This window comes from Rhinopithecus bieti, unplaced genomic scaffold (assembly GCF_001698545.2).
Source record: "Rhinopithecus bieti isolate Rb0 unplaced genomic scaffold, ASM169854v2 scaffold_25940, whole genome shotgun sequence".
Classification (NCBI taxonomy): domain Eukaryota; kingdom Metazoa; phylum Chordata; class Mammalia; order Primates; family Cercopithecidae; genus Rhinopithecus; species Rhinopithecus bieti.
In genome coordinates this window covers 1238347-1253177 of record NW_016811810.1, presented here as the reverse complement: position 1 = coordinate 1253177, position 14831 = coordinate 1238347, and the positions used below count along the sequence as shown (strand labels likewise).

At 38.8% G+C, this 14831-nt stretch overlaps 1 protein-coding gene across 1 annotated transcript in view; it reads left to right on the top strand.

The window, feature by feature from the left end:
• The window catches only part of PTK2 (protein tyrosine kinase 2), a 368771-nt gene that overhangs the window by 208143 nt on the left and 145797 nt on the right, over positions 1 to 14831 (top strand). Inside the window, exons 13-15 of the mRNA XM_017895110.1 lie at positions 24 to 131; positions 2998 to 3115; positions 11294 to 11324. Of these exons, the coding sequence (XP_017750599.1) occupies positions 24 to 131; positions 2998 to 3115; positions 11294 to 11324 (257 nt within the window). The remainder of the gene's footprint in view (positions 1 to 23; positions 132 to 2997; positions 3116 to 11293; positions 11325 to 14831) is intronic.

The following is a 14831-nucleotide window of genomic DNA, read 5'->3' as shown; positions in this document are numbered from 1 at the left end:
GATTTTACCTTTCCTTTTTATAGCCCACACATCTTGCTGACTTTACTCAAGTGCAGACCATTCAGTATTCAAACAGTGAAGATAAGGACAGAAAAGGAATGCTACAACTAAAAATAGCAGGTGCACCTGAGGTAAGGAACTGTTACGTTCGTCATTAAGGGAAAATGGTAACATAGTGATGTTTTAGAACTATTGACTTTTTTATGAAAAGGATGAAGTTTTCATGGATCATCAGAATCACAACTTTCTTGCATATCGAAAGGGTTACATTACAAATAATAATGATTAAATATCCCCAAGAATAGGACAGGAGACAGATGTAAAAATCATTCAAGAACATTATTGTAAAGATAATGATGATTAAAGATTATAATCAGGCCAGGTACCATGGCCCACACCTGTAATCCCAGCACTTTGGGAGGCCAGGGAGGGCTGTTCACTAGAGGTGAGGGGTCACATGGTAAAACCCTGTCTCTATTAAAAATACAAAGACAAACCAGGCATGGTGGTACACATGTGTAATCCCAGCTACTTGCGAGGCTGAGGCACAAGAATCTCTTGAACCCTGGAGGCAGAGGTTGCAGTGAGCCAAGATGACACAACTGCACTCCACCCTGGGTGACAGAGCAAGACTGTGTCTCAAAAAAAAAAAAGGTTATCATCAAGTACCAAGGAAATTAACTTCTTGGAATTATATGTACAGTCATGTTTTACTTAACAACAGATACATTCAGAGAAATACCTAATTCCCTGATTTCTTTGTTATGCAAACATCACAGACTGTTCTTACACAAACCTAAGATGGTTGTAGCCTGCTATGCACCTAGGCTATACAATATAGCCTGTTGCCCCTAAGCTACAAACTTGTATAGCATATTATTATACTGAATAATTCAGGCAATTGTAACACAATGATATTTGTATCTCTAAATATATGTAAACATAGAAAAGGCACAGTAAAACTGCAATATAAAAGATAAAAAATGGTATACCTGTATAGAGCCCTTACCATGAGTGTAGCTTGCAGGATTGGAAGCTGCTGTGGGTGAATCAGTGAGTGAAAGGAGGGTGAATGTGAAGATCTATGACATTACTGTGCACTACTATAGACTATAAACACTGTACATACTCATACTGTATATGAAGTATACACCGTATACTTCAATTTATTTTTAAAACCTTTTTCTTTAGTAGTAAATACTAGCTTACTGTAACTTATATATTTTATAAACTGATTTTTTTCAGCTTTTTTGACTCGTAATAACGATTAGTTTTAAATATATTGTACAGCTATACAAAAATATGTTCTTTTTTTACATACGTATTGTGTAAGCCTTTTTCTAGTTTTAAAATGATTTTCTGTATTTTTTACTTTTAAAATTTTGTAAAAAAGGAAGACACAAACATACACACTAGCCTAGGCCTACATAAGGTCAGGAATATCCATATCACCATCTTCTACCTCCACATCTTGTCCCACTGGGAGGTCTTCAAGGGCAGTAACACATGAAGCTGTCACCTCCTATGAGATCAGTGCCGCCTTCTGGAATACTTCCTAAAAGCCCTGCCCGAGACTGTTTTACAATTAACTTTTTTTTTTTTTAATAAGTAAAAATACACTCTATTTTAAAAAAATAAAACAGTAAATATATAAACCAGTCACATAGTCATTATCCAGTATTATGTGCTGTGCGTAGTTGTATGTGCTGTACTCTCATGAGACTGGCGGCACAGTAGATGTGTTTACAGCAGCTTCACCCCAAACATGAGCATTACAACTTCAGGATGGCTGCGGCATACCGGGCAATAGGGATTCTTAGCTCCATTGTATAAATCTTATGGACCCACCATCACTGACCAGAACATTGTTATGTGGTGCATTGACTGTATATAGACTGTAAACGGAGTTCATTTCCACACTGTGTTGTCCATGGTAGTCTCTGGGTAGAAATAATTATGATGTGATTATAATAATTGTTATATGATTATAATAATTATAACAGCAGCCGTACCTGATACTGGGCACATGCTACCCGTGGCTCTTTACCCAGAAGCCAGGAGAAGCTGTGTCGTTCTCACAACCAAGGAGGCAGATACCTTGATACACTTTGGTTAACCCCATTCTGTAGTTGAGGAAACTGGGGCATAAGAGGTGGGCCACATCAAGTAATTGACACAGATGGGGTTCATACCCGAACAGTCTGGATCCAAAGCCTGTATTCTGAATCAACAGGCAACAGTGATTTAAAACAAGTGGCATGAGAAAGAGCCATTTGGCAAATACTGCCTAATGTGGTCCTTTCTGCAAGATGGACAAAATACGCTCGTGTGAAAGGATCTGGACAGTCTGGTGGCACACACGGTTGTGCTGGTGTGTAAAGCATGTTTTTTGAAGCTCCTCTGTTTCCATCAGCACACCAGGATTCTTTGGTCTGTTACGGCCAGTTCTCTGGGTAGCTTTATTTGCAGCACTCCTCACTTAGGCAGATGCCTCATCACTCTTCTGCCCCGTGTTTCTGTGAGTTTGGTGACATCTGAGGGGCTCTAGGAACTCTTGTTGATTCTGGAGATTAAACAAATACTAATTTTCTTTTACATTAGAAATTATGATGGGTGGTTGATAAAAAAAAATTAGTCCACGTGAGTTTCTGATAGAAGTCATACTTTAACTTGCTGATTGTCTAAATTCTTCCCTTAACTGGAGTATGCCAGAGGGGCCAGACATTCTGAAGGAAAATATTTTTTTCATCTATATTTATTCTAGAGCCCCAGTTTAAGAGATTTTTCTGTTTTCATCTGGGTTTGCGTTTGTCACATATTCTAGGAATAATGTCCTTAAATATCAGATTTCCTTTCTCAAATCTTATGACAAATCTTGTTTCATTCCCACTCTTCTCTGTTTTCAAGTGTATGGAGATGTCTGATGTCATAGCACAGCTGCCCTTTGCTTACAGGGAAGAACAATAAAGTCTGTTTTCTTGGTCTGTTCTCCTTTAGCCTCTGACAGTGACGGCACCATCCCTAACCATTGCGGAGAATATGGCTGACCTGATAGATGGGTATTGCCGGCTGGTGAATGGAGCCTCGCAGTCATTTATCATCAGACCCCAGAAAGGTGAGGTGCTGTTTCTGAGCATTCCCAATTACATTTCTACCAAATATTTAGCTGAGCTTGCCCCTAACAGCCTGTTATCCTCTTTTAGGTAACTGTAAAAATGAAAACCAAATGGATAATTCAGTATAATCTGAGTACTTACTTTTCTAGGGATGGTGATCCGTTTCACACCTTCCACAAGCCAGGAGCTGGGTTTGAATAGAGCCTAAAAAAACATTGTATGTGTTTTGAGCTACCTACTTAGAGGATTTTCTAAATTACCATTACTATATTTAAATACATTAGTATTTTTAGTATTAGTATTTTTAAACTTTTGAGTTTAAATAAAATTCTGGGTATAAAAAAAAGAATCCCTTGTAACTCACTATAAATAAAGTATGCTTTCTATTTTTTCTTATATATCTCAAAAGCTTAGACCATTTGAAGAACAAAATACATTCTAAGTCATGATGTTAAAAAATCAAAGATTAGAATGAATAAATATCCTAAAAACATCACTATGAAAACAGTGCGGAGTTTCTGCAAGCATATAATGAGGAAGGCTTTTGAGGATTTGGATTTCCGAAAGAATGAAATGAAAATATTCCCAGCAGGATAATAGCATACATAATGTGAAGCAGGAAAAGACTGAATTTGGAAATTATGGGACTTAAGTTCAAATCATGAGTCCTCTGTGACACCATCTGTAAATTACTTTTCTGTGCCTCACTTCTGTTATCTGTCAAACATGAAGAACAGTAACTGTCTTCTATGGTATTAGGAGGATAAAGGACTTATTTATTTATAGGCTTGGAACTATGCCTAACACACTCGATGCTCATAGATTTTAGTTATATTGTTGTTCCTGTTGTTGCTACTAGTTTAGTCTGATCTTGACACTGTAATAACCTAGACTTTGAGATACCTCATCTGTAAAAGAATGATACCTACTTTGTAGGGTTGTTAGACACATCCCAAAGAGTAACTGTAAAGGAGCTCACACTGTGGAAGTGGGGACTCTGAATGTGAGTTTTGTCCTTATTGCCAAGACCCCTTCTAGCACTCACCTCAGTGACTAGGATGATTGTAGAGGAAAAAAAAATCCTGAAGTGCTGTGTGGTGTGTGTTCAAGTGAGCAGAATTGTATTAAACAGTGATGAGGATAGAGAAAAGGCCAAAGCCCGAGTGAAGCAGATAGAAATGCAGAGGATCCAGCCTTGCCCAGCAGGGAAGTGCTCTGTTTACAAAGCAGTTTGAGAAAGGGATGGTGTTTGCATGGGAGGTATATGTGTGTGTTGTGTGTTTTGTAGAGAGGAGTCATTGGACCCTTTATTTATATCTCTCAAAAGAGGTAAGTGATGATGCTGTCCCCTGAGAATAGCAGCTGAAAGCCATGAGCCTTCGCTAAGTAAACATAAATCTGCGTGATTCCAGGACATGGCTTTTCTAGAGAAAAGTGTTTTCCCACAGTGATCGCACCAGTAAGGCCTATTCGTATATTTTTCCTAAGTTTTCTTTGTATAAAACAGAGGCATGAAGTTGCTTTCAGAAATCTCTAAAGTTACTCTCAGTTAAAGCCTTTGCAGCTATAGGTCTTGATTTTTCACTTTGTGCTTTATTTTTTATTTTATTTTGACATTTTCTTCTTCCAGTGTCACACTTTATACTTTAAACAGGAGTATATGCCTTATAAATATTATTTAAATGTTTTCAGATAATTTCTTTACATAAAGATAGCAATTTAGGAAAATGTTAAATGTGATAGATTGACCATTTCCTTTTAGTAAATAATTTTCATCTTTTATCTTCAGTTTACCAAAAGGTCCTTGAAATACACATTTAAAATAACATTGGTATGTCAGGCATTAAATGAGCCTTCCATGTTTAAAACGTAAACATCTTCCTATATTGATTTTTATTAGCTAGCTTTTTTTGATCTCTAGGGAGAAACATTTTGATATCAAAACATGAAATGTGATGCTTTTTAAGCTATTTGTTCATATGAAAAGAGCATTAATGAAAATGCTTGTCATGAAAAGCTAGGTTGCGTATTGGTTGTTTCCAATTTTATATTGTCTTTATAAAATGAATTATTAAACTTGATAATTTTCTTATTCTCATTCATAGCATGTTCATGTATTATATAACTATTTCGTCATAGATCCCTGAGGTGAAGATATATTGCCTAGTTAAAATAATATTAAAGGCAAACATCAAACATCTTTAGTGGGTTGTAGTTAGAAATATATGTTGACACAGCACATGTACATTTTTTAATTGAGATTTTTTAAGAGTTCAAATGTTAAACATGTTTCTACAACTCTAATGTACCATTTTCCTGGAAACATGCTTTACATAATAGTTATATATGCCCATCTGTCTTCTCTAGATCATAAACTACTTATACATGTATACGTGTATATGCATAACATAGCATGACAGTAATAAGTGATCAGTACATTCTACATGTGAACTGGGTGTGCCCAGATGCATTTTGTTAGTTCTTTGATCTACCGTAGTTACTTTGGATTTTTAAAGTACTTTTAAAAGAGATGTTACCTTGTCATAGTGGCTCATGTCTGTAATTCCAGCTACACAGGAGAATCCCTGAGGCCAGGTATCTGAGACCATCCTGGGCCACATAGCAAGACTATATCTAAAAAAAAAAAAGTTAATTTTAAAAAAATAAAAGGTGATTTTACTGGGGAGAACATAGTAAGAGCCACAGGCCAGATTGTCCTGGACTGCATTCCACCACAGTGTGCATCACCTTGGCCCTTACTGTAGGACATTATCTAACCTACACCTTACCTGAAAGAAAGTTTACAATCAATTTTGCAGTGTTAGTAAAATTCTGTAGTAACATTTTTTCAGCGGAAAGTGAATAGTGTAATACAGAGTTGTAATTACGTAATTTTAAGTAGGTTTTCTATGTATAGAATGATGGTGAATACATTTCAAGGGAGGGAGTGAATGCTTAGGCATGACATAAATTCCGGAAGATGTAAAAATAAAATTGTTATGTTTAATTACATAATTAAAACGCTTATGTGCTGCTGAAGCGAGCACAATTGCATTATTAAAACAATTCGTTTAGTACAAGGTAACATTTTTAAAGCTATGATGACAGCGGAAAATATCTATGACACATATAACAAGTAATTAAAATTTCTCATTTTCAAGTGTTCTTCCAGCTCATTCAGTAAAAGACAAGCTAGTATAAAAATGGGTTACCTTTTAGAGGAATGGACACACAAATGTTCAGTGAATATATGGATACAGTGATATATTTCATTTTATATTTATTACATTGAGTAAAGAAACCTGATAACCACCACTGGCAAGACTTCTGGAGAATGCACTCTCATGCTTGTGTCATTGTAAATTGGTACATTTTCAGAAGACAGTTTAGGAGTACTCTGCCCATTTGTCTGCCTCTTGGAAATCAGTCATACAAACCACTGACCTGAGGAGGATATTCACTATTGCATTGTTTATAATAGCAAAAAATAAGCAAAAATTAATAAATGAGGGAGTATGCATACATGATGTAATACTACGCAGCTGTTTAAAAAATAGCTCTATTAATGTATTAAAAACCTATATGTAAATGTGTATGTATGTCTCCAAACTTTTGTATTTGTAAGCATTAAAAAGTCTGGTAAGTTAAGTCACCAGTTTCAGTTAATGAATACTTCTAAGAAGAATGGAAGTACATTTGAACAAAAACATTAACTCCTAGAATTAGACATTTTAGATAGTGAGTCATTAGGGTTTTCTTAAATGCTGCTTCTACTGATGGCGTCTGTTGCCATTTTTCTGTATTCCATTATTCTCTTTATGAAAACATTCTCTCAGAATCCTTCTGTTGCTTATCTCCTTCTTTATACCTGCCTTTCTACCCACGCCAAGTTACTTAGGAAGTCTCCTATTAGCCAAAATATAATAATGGATTCCTTTTCTTTCAGAAAATAGAAATGTCAACAGAGTGCAAACAGAAATCACACTAATGTGTCATTTGAAAGGCTATATTATTAACAATTTGGGTATGAGTAAGGTGGTGGTGCTGGTGGTGGGTGGTGGTCATGTTCATGGGATAATAAACTTATCAGGTCTTTTCAGTTACTCTAAATTTGGTCTTCCTGGTGTGACTTGGTTATTTTGCTTGAAAGAGATGTTCAAAATGTCAACAAGTGATGGCTTGCAGTTTGGCTTGAATTCCTATGATGTGCAGTGAGTTGTATGTATACAGCGTTAAGCCTCACAACCATCTCTGCAAATTAGAAGAATTAAACAGTTTTTCAGAAAGAGTAACATGGGGTCCTAGGTTGATTTTTTTCTTTCTTTACCAAACAGTGGTCGGAGAGTCTCCCAAGTGCCAGATACTCCGCTAGGTATTAGGGATGTGTTTGGGCAGCTTAAGTCTTACTGTAACCTTAGGCAGGTTGAATAGTCTGTGGAGAAGTATGATATGTGGCAAATACTCTGTGGATGCAACAGAAACATAGAGGATGCCACTCAGTGCAGACTGAGGTATTCCAGGAAGGGCTCCCTGCAGGAAATAGAACTTGAACTGAGCTTTGAAATATTGAGGAATGTTTCTACCCGAATGAAGGAAGAACACCTTTGAAGGCATGTGTGGTATGTTCAGGGGAGTACAATGTGCAGCAGTATAGAATCAGGGAATAGTGACCAGTAATACCGAAAAGGCAGATTGGCCAGACCAAACACTGCATGCTTTCAACATGTAGTTGTTGAGCTCCTCCCATTTTCCAGGCACAGTTCTAGGATAGAGGTTGTAGCAGCAAACAAAATAGACAAGGTTTTGCATGCATGGAAATTTCTTGTAGGTGAGGACATACATGCAATAAACAGAGTAAATTAATAGAGAAAATAAATACTGTAGCATGTAATATATCAAATGGTGTTGAGCTGTATCAAGAAAAATAAGACAGGGAAGAACGTAAGGGATACAATTTTAAATAAGGTTGTCAGGGAAGGTCCCACTGAGAGAGTCACACCTGAAGGGATGGAAAACAGAACCTACAAGGATATCTGGCTATTCCCTATTAAAGGCTGGGGAGTGCTAGGAAGCATACCTGGAACAGCAGAGACCCAGGTCACTAGAATGCCTAGCGGGGTGATCCCAGGGCTGGTGGTTGGTCAGGATGTAAAGACATTGTAAGGGCTTTGGCTTGTATGCGGTGATTTGGGAAGCCATTGGAGGGTGCGAAGAGAGGAGTTAATGTGATCTGGTTTATGTTCTAGAATAAGTACTCTGGCTGCCGTGCTGAGAATAGACCACGGTAGGTCGGCCTGGGTACAGATAAAGTAGAGGGACCAATCAGGAGGCTATTACTATGATGTAGGCAAGTGATGTTTGGGTCAGGGGTTCTGGAATGACAGTGACAAGTAAGAGGACTTTGAATAGAGTTGTACAGTAAAGCCTCGCATTTGCTGCACTGGGTATGGATTGGGGAGCAGCAAGGCCCTGTAATGACTGCTGGCTCCACATGAACAATGGGAAGTATGCAGGTGCACTCACCAGGACTCAGTTCTGAATATCGGCAAGTCCCAGCAACCTTCAGGCATCCAGAGGGAGGTGTCAGGTAGACAACCAGATGGAGAAGTTCAGGTCAGGCGAGAGGTCCAAGCTAGAGGTGTGCGTTTGGGAACTACAAAGTGTGGGTGGTATTTGACGCTTTGAAACTGGGTAAGGTTACCAAGGAAGTGAGGTTAAGAGGTACAGGTGTGAGCACTGGGTTCTCTAATCTTCAGGCCAGGGAGATAAGGAGGAACCAATGAAGAAGACAGAGAAGAGGTGCCCTGAGAGGACAGAAGAAAACCATGAGAATATAGTACAAGGTTCAGGAGGCCCAGGGTGGGAAGCTCTCAGAAGGACAGAGTGATGAGCTGTGTTAATTGCTAACTGTAAGTGAACAATTGGGTTTAGCAAGGCAGATGTCATTGGAGATGTTGAAAGAGTATTTTGCGTGTATGGGGGTGGGGGGAACTGATTAGAATGAATTCAAGAGCAAATGCAAGGAGAGGAACTGTGGACAGCAAGTGTGACTACACAAGAGGTGTCACCAAGGAGCTGCCTAGAAGGGCACCAGAGTGATGAGTGGTAGATGGGTGCCTCCTCAGCCTCCCGTGCCACTCCACAGACACAATGCAAAGATGACAGCCAGAGCAATGTTTGTGTGCTGAGAGAAGTGAAGCAGTGCCTCGTAAATTAAGCTGGGGTGTTTAAATCTCATCCTGAAAGTTTTTGAGAGACACTAAAATGTTAAGCATAATAACTTGCTTAGTTGATGAATTTGTAATTTGGGAAGTTTATTCTGAAATCATTTAGCTCAGATGGATTAGAAGAAAGGACCAGTTAGGGGGCTGTTACATTAATTCAAATTAAAGAGGTTAAACCAGGGAGGGCTCCATGTTTCCTGGTTTGCAAAATGAAGGCTGCAGGAAAGAAAGAGTCTCCCTCACCATTGAACGAAGTCCTCAGCTTCACTGTGGTCAGGCCAGCATGAGCCAGTCACTGTGTCCTGCTCAGCAAAAAGGTAGCTCACCCTGAACTCTGTAGATAGCTGCCTGCCTCACCTTCCAGCCAGCCACGTGCACGGCTCCTTTGGGTGACAGCTCCGAGACTTGGCTTGTCTTATACATTCATTCCATTGGCAGCCACACACACCTGTGGAATTGCTTTCCTTCTGTTTCTCTGTGCTTCCTGCACAGGTTTTTCTGTTGTTACTAGTGAGTAGTTTTATCAAAATCAAAATGCCTGGTCCTTTGACAAGGAGTGTTGACTAATCTTAAGAAACCTTTCATCTTTTAGTTTCCTGCGAACGAAGTCTTTTACCAACTTAGCATCTTAGTTCTTTATTAGGATTAGGCCGTATGTATCGGGAGAACCCGCTCCTGATGGTTAATGTGGGTTCTTTTCTATTTCCTAAGTGTCTCGGCTGGTTTGAGAAATAAAGGGAAAGAGCACAAGAGAGAAATTTAAAGCTGGATGGCCGGGGGAGACATCACATGTCGGCAGATTCCATGATGTTCCCTGAGGCATAAAACCAGCAACTTTTTATTAGCGATTTTCAAAAGGGGAGGGAGTGCACGAATAGGGTATGGGTCACAGAGATCACATACTTCACAAGGTAATAAAATATCACAAAGCAAATGGAGGCAGGGTGAGATCACAGGACCACAGGATGGGGCGAAATCCCATTGTCATTGATAACATCTTATCAGGAAACAGTGTTTGAGAGCAGACAACCTGCCTGACCAAAATTTATTAGGTGGGAATTTTCCTTGTCCTAATTAGCCTGGGAGTGGTAAAGGAGACCAGGGCTTCTTTCATCCCTTCAGCTACAGGAGGGGGATTATTTCATCCCTTTAGCTTCGACCATAAAAGACAGCACGCCTTTAGGGAGTCGTTCATAGGCCTACCCTCAGGGCACATTCTGTTTCTCAGGGATGTTCCTTGCTGAGAAAAAGAATTCAGCGATATTTCTCCCATTTGCTTTTGAAAGAGGAGAAATATGGCTCTGTTCCGCCCAATTCAAAGTTACCTCTCTTGTTCCCTGAACATCGCTGTTATCCTGTTCTTTTTTTAAGATGCCCAGATTTCATATTGTTCAAACACACATGCTCTACAAACAATTTGTGCAGTTGACACAATCCTCACAGGGTCCTGAGGCTACATTCATCCTCCTTAGCTTACGAAAAAGATGACTGAAGGGATTAAGATATTAAAGTAAAGACAGGCATAGGAAATCACAAGGGTATTGATTGGGGAAGTGATAAGTGTCCACGAAATCTTCACAATTTATGTTCAGAGATTGCAGTAAATACAGGCATAAGAAATTATAAAAGTATTAATTTGGGGAACTAATAAATGTCCATGAAATCTTCACAATTTATGTTCTTTTGCCGCGGCTTCAGCTGGTCCCTCCATTCAGGGTCCCTGACTTCCCGCAACAAGTACCCTTTAAACAATTGTGTCTAATAGTCAGTTTATGTTTGTTATAAATATTGAAAATAAAACCATGAGAACCTAAGGTAGACAGTGTAGCAACTTTCTTTAAAGGGTCATTGCTGGAATACCAACATAGGCCTCATCTTTCCTCCCTGAATCTAGGCACCATCTTTTCAAAAGGAGTAAAAGAGCCTTATACATCTCTTGTCTTTTCCCCGCAGAAGGTGAACGGGCTTTGCCATCAATACCAAAGTAAGTACTGCTTTTTTTTAACTGTTATTTTGTTTTGTTGGGAAGTTTAAGGAAATTTCCATGCTTTATTCATTTTCCTAAAAAAAAATTAAATTCAGTATACATGATCAAGGAACTAGGAAACAATTCTAGAAAGAAATCAAGTCAGTTTTAAATTTTATTAAGTATTTAGGCTTAATCAAAAGTTTCAATTTTCCTTTAAGTTCTATGGGAGAGCTAAAGAATAATCATAATGTCGAGAGCCTGTTGTTAAACATTTGCTTCATATGTTATTGCTAATCTTTACAAGAACCTGAAAATATGTGGCATTCTGGCTATTTTACAAGTATGAAAATTAAAAGAAATAATTTATGTTAATTGTCTTGTTTATTTCCTGAATTTCATAGTAGGTGTGTTGATCTACAAAATTAAAAGAATCAAATAGTTATACCAAAATAACTTATATAATTTTATATTCTCAGCCAATTTGCTAGGAACTGGGGACTAAGATATGAGTGCTAAAATCTAGACAATCAGATACACAGGTAAACACACAGTTATAGCTGTGTGGTAAGTGCTTGCAGAGATATTTGCACTTTCCAAGACACTAAAGAGAAACAGTGAGCCCAAGAGGCCACTGGAATAGAGAGGGTTTAAGGCCTGAGCTTTGTTCTTTCCCTCTCCTTGTTCTCCGTAGCCAGTCCATTACTGTTTCCTCCAGTTCCATGTTCTAAATGGATCCATCTGCTTCACCACCTTCCCACTGTGTCTCCCCTGTGTTTAGCTATCTGGGCTACACAAGTACACTCCTGTGTTGGGGGTCCCCAAGATCTAGGAGTCACAAGATTCAGCTATGATGTATTACAGCAGATAAATACAAAGCAGAATCAGCAAAGGATGAAGGCACATGGGGTGAAGTCCAGGGAAAAACAGACACAAGCTTCCAAGGGTCCCTTCCCAATGGAGGCCACAGGACACTCTGTATTCCCCAGCAATGGATTATGACGACCTGTGTGAAATGTTGCCTGCTGAGAAAGCTCGATAGAGACTTGGTGCCCAAGGTTTTTACTGGGGGTTCTTTATACATGCACTCTCTGCCTGGCATGCATCCAAACTCCACACTCCCAGAGGGAAAGCAAGAGTTCAGCATAAACCACATTTTTTGTACAAACATTTTAGGCATAGTGTACCATACCTGTCAGGGGATGGTGGCAACTCCGTGAAAATCCGAGTTCCCAGATACCAGGCAAGGGACAATCGTGTCAGGTCAGTCACAGTCCTGCCACATGGACTCTTTTCTGTGTGCTTCAGCTAAATCAGGCTCTGCCCCGTTTTGCCCCTTAGCCTATCCGTGCTCTGTGCTACTGCTTGAGGAAGCTTTCCTAATTAAGTATCTTAGATGACCTACTCTTGCTCTTAGGATACTTTGCAGTATTCTTAACCTAGCTTTCAGGAGCCCGCGTGATTGTTCCCTGCTCACTTTAGCCTTGGTTTTTGTTACTCCTCATACTATTCCTCAGGTACACTGAACTTTTTTTTGAATTCCAGGAGCAAGCATCCTTTCTTTTCCCTGAAGGCCTTTGCCAGTATTCTGTCTTTACATGATCCACTCTTCTTCCAACCCGCTTTTCCTTGCTAAGCCCTACTCATCTTCTAGGTCTCATTCTACATCACTTCCTGTAGAAACCTCATTGACCCACCCGCAAGCCAGGAGAGCATCCCCATCATATTTTCCTATAATCGTTTCTAGTTATTAATTACCAGAGTCCTAAACATGGCCTTTTAACCTGTCTGCCCTCCCCAGGCAACCTGGCGAGTTGCTGACAGCCAAGGTCATATGCACTACTGTGGGCCTCACACAGGCAGGGTCTGCACGTGGCTGGTGCACCTCTAGCTTTGGACAGCCCACTCTACAGCATCAGCAGTGTCTGATAGAGGTTCATTTGGGGTCGTATCAGGGCAGGAACTAATGTTTATTTAGTGTACCTTTAGTTGTGGGAAGTTAAGGGATAATTTTGGGATTAAAATCAAAGCTGGTCAATGTGGCGTGTTCCTGTGGTTCTGAGGCTGAGGCAGGAGGATCACTGAAGCCCGGGAGTTTGAGGCTGTACTGTACTGTGATCATGCCTGTGAATAGCAACCACACTCTAGTCTGGGTGACTTCGTGAGACTCCACCCCATTTCTTAAAACACAGACACACACACATATAGAGGAATCATGAACATAGGTATGAAAGTGAGTGAGGAAGGTAATACATTAGAAGTGTTAACACATACAGGAAACTAAATAAATGAAGCAAACTTTACAAGAGTGGAATTTTCACAAATCTTAAAGCATCAGGACACCATTATTGCTATTGACCAGATAAATGCTGAAATCCAAGCTATCGTGAGAAAGTTGCTTAGCGACAGCATACATGATTGTGGTGCGGACAAAGGAAAACCCCAGTGTTTTGGCAACAGAACAAGGAAGTAAATGATGTAATTTATTGATTTAAAATGTGTGTCCTCTGACTGCCCAATATAGTTCAAAGGTAAGTTGTGATAAATCATGTGGCTACAATGGAAGAGAAAGTAATGAGTTGTTAGAAAACAATTTTGATTAAATTTTTATACTAAAGATATAAAATTTCAAATATTTGGAGAATTCTATAAAAGGAACACAAGTCTATAGCTGTTTGCTGTGATTATTATAGAGATTATACAGGTTCACATTAGATAGTTATAGTGCTTCAAAACGATGTACAAGTTGAGCATTTCTAATCTGGAACTTCAAAGTTCAAAATGCTGCAAAATTTGAAACTTTTTGAGACCGACATGTTGCAGCAAGTCGAAACTTCCTCACCTGACCTCATGTGTAACAGGTTGCAGTCAAATCTTTGTTTTGTGCACAAAATTATTTAAAATATTGTATGAAATTACTTTCAGGTTACATGTATAAGGTGTATATGAAACAAACAGATTTCATGTTTAGACTTGGGTCCTATCCCCTAGATTCCTCATTATGTATCTGCAGACATTCCAAAATCCAAAACATCTGAAATTTGAAACACTCTGGTTCCAAGCATTGTGAATAAGAGATATTCAACCTGTACTGTTTTAAGTGTCAGTGTTTCATCTGGAAAAGGTTTGCTTTTATAGAAAGACCAGGTGACTTTGATATCTAAAGGCTGTGTGGTTCCTTTTTTCCCTGTGTTTTGTGCTTTCCAAAAATTTTTTACTAACTGTACTTGCATTTTTTAAATGGCATGAAGACTTTTGGCCAAAATTTTATTTTTTGTGGGTAAATATGTAAAACTAGCATTAAACCATTTCATGAAGCAAGTAGCAAGATACAGTGAGATTACTTTTTTAAGTATGTAAGTAATAGTACATATTAATGTATTTCTTGATAATTTTTTTACATGTCATAAGTTTAAGAAGGACCAGTCATACTATAGTATTTCATATTATGTTTTAGAGAGCAAAATTCACTTCCAGGTGTATGGTTTTTCTCTCATAACTTTGGGGCAATCCTTTACTGTGTAG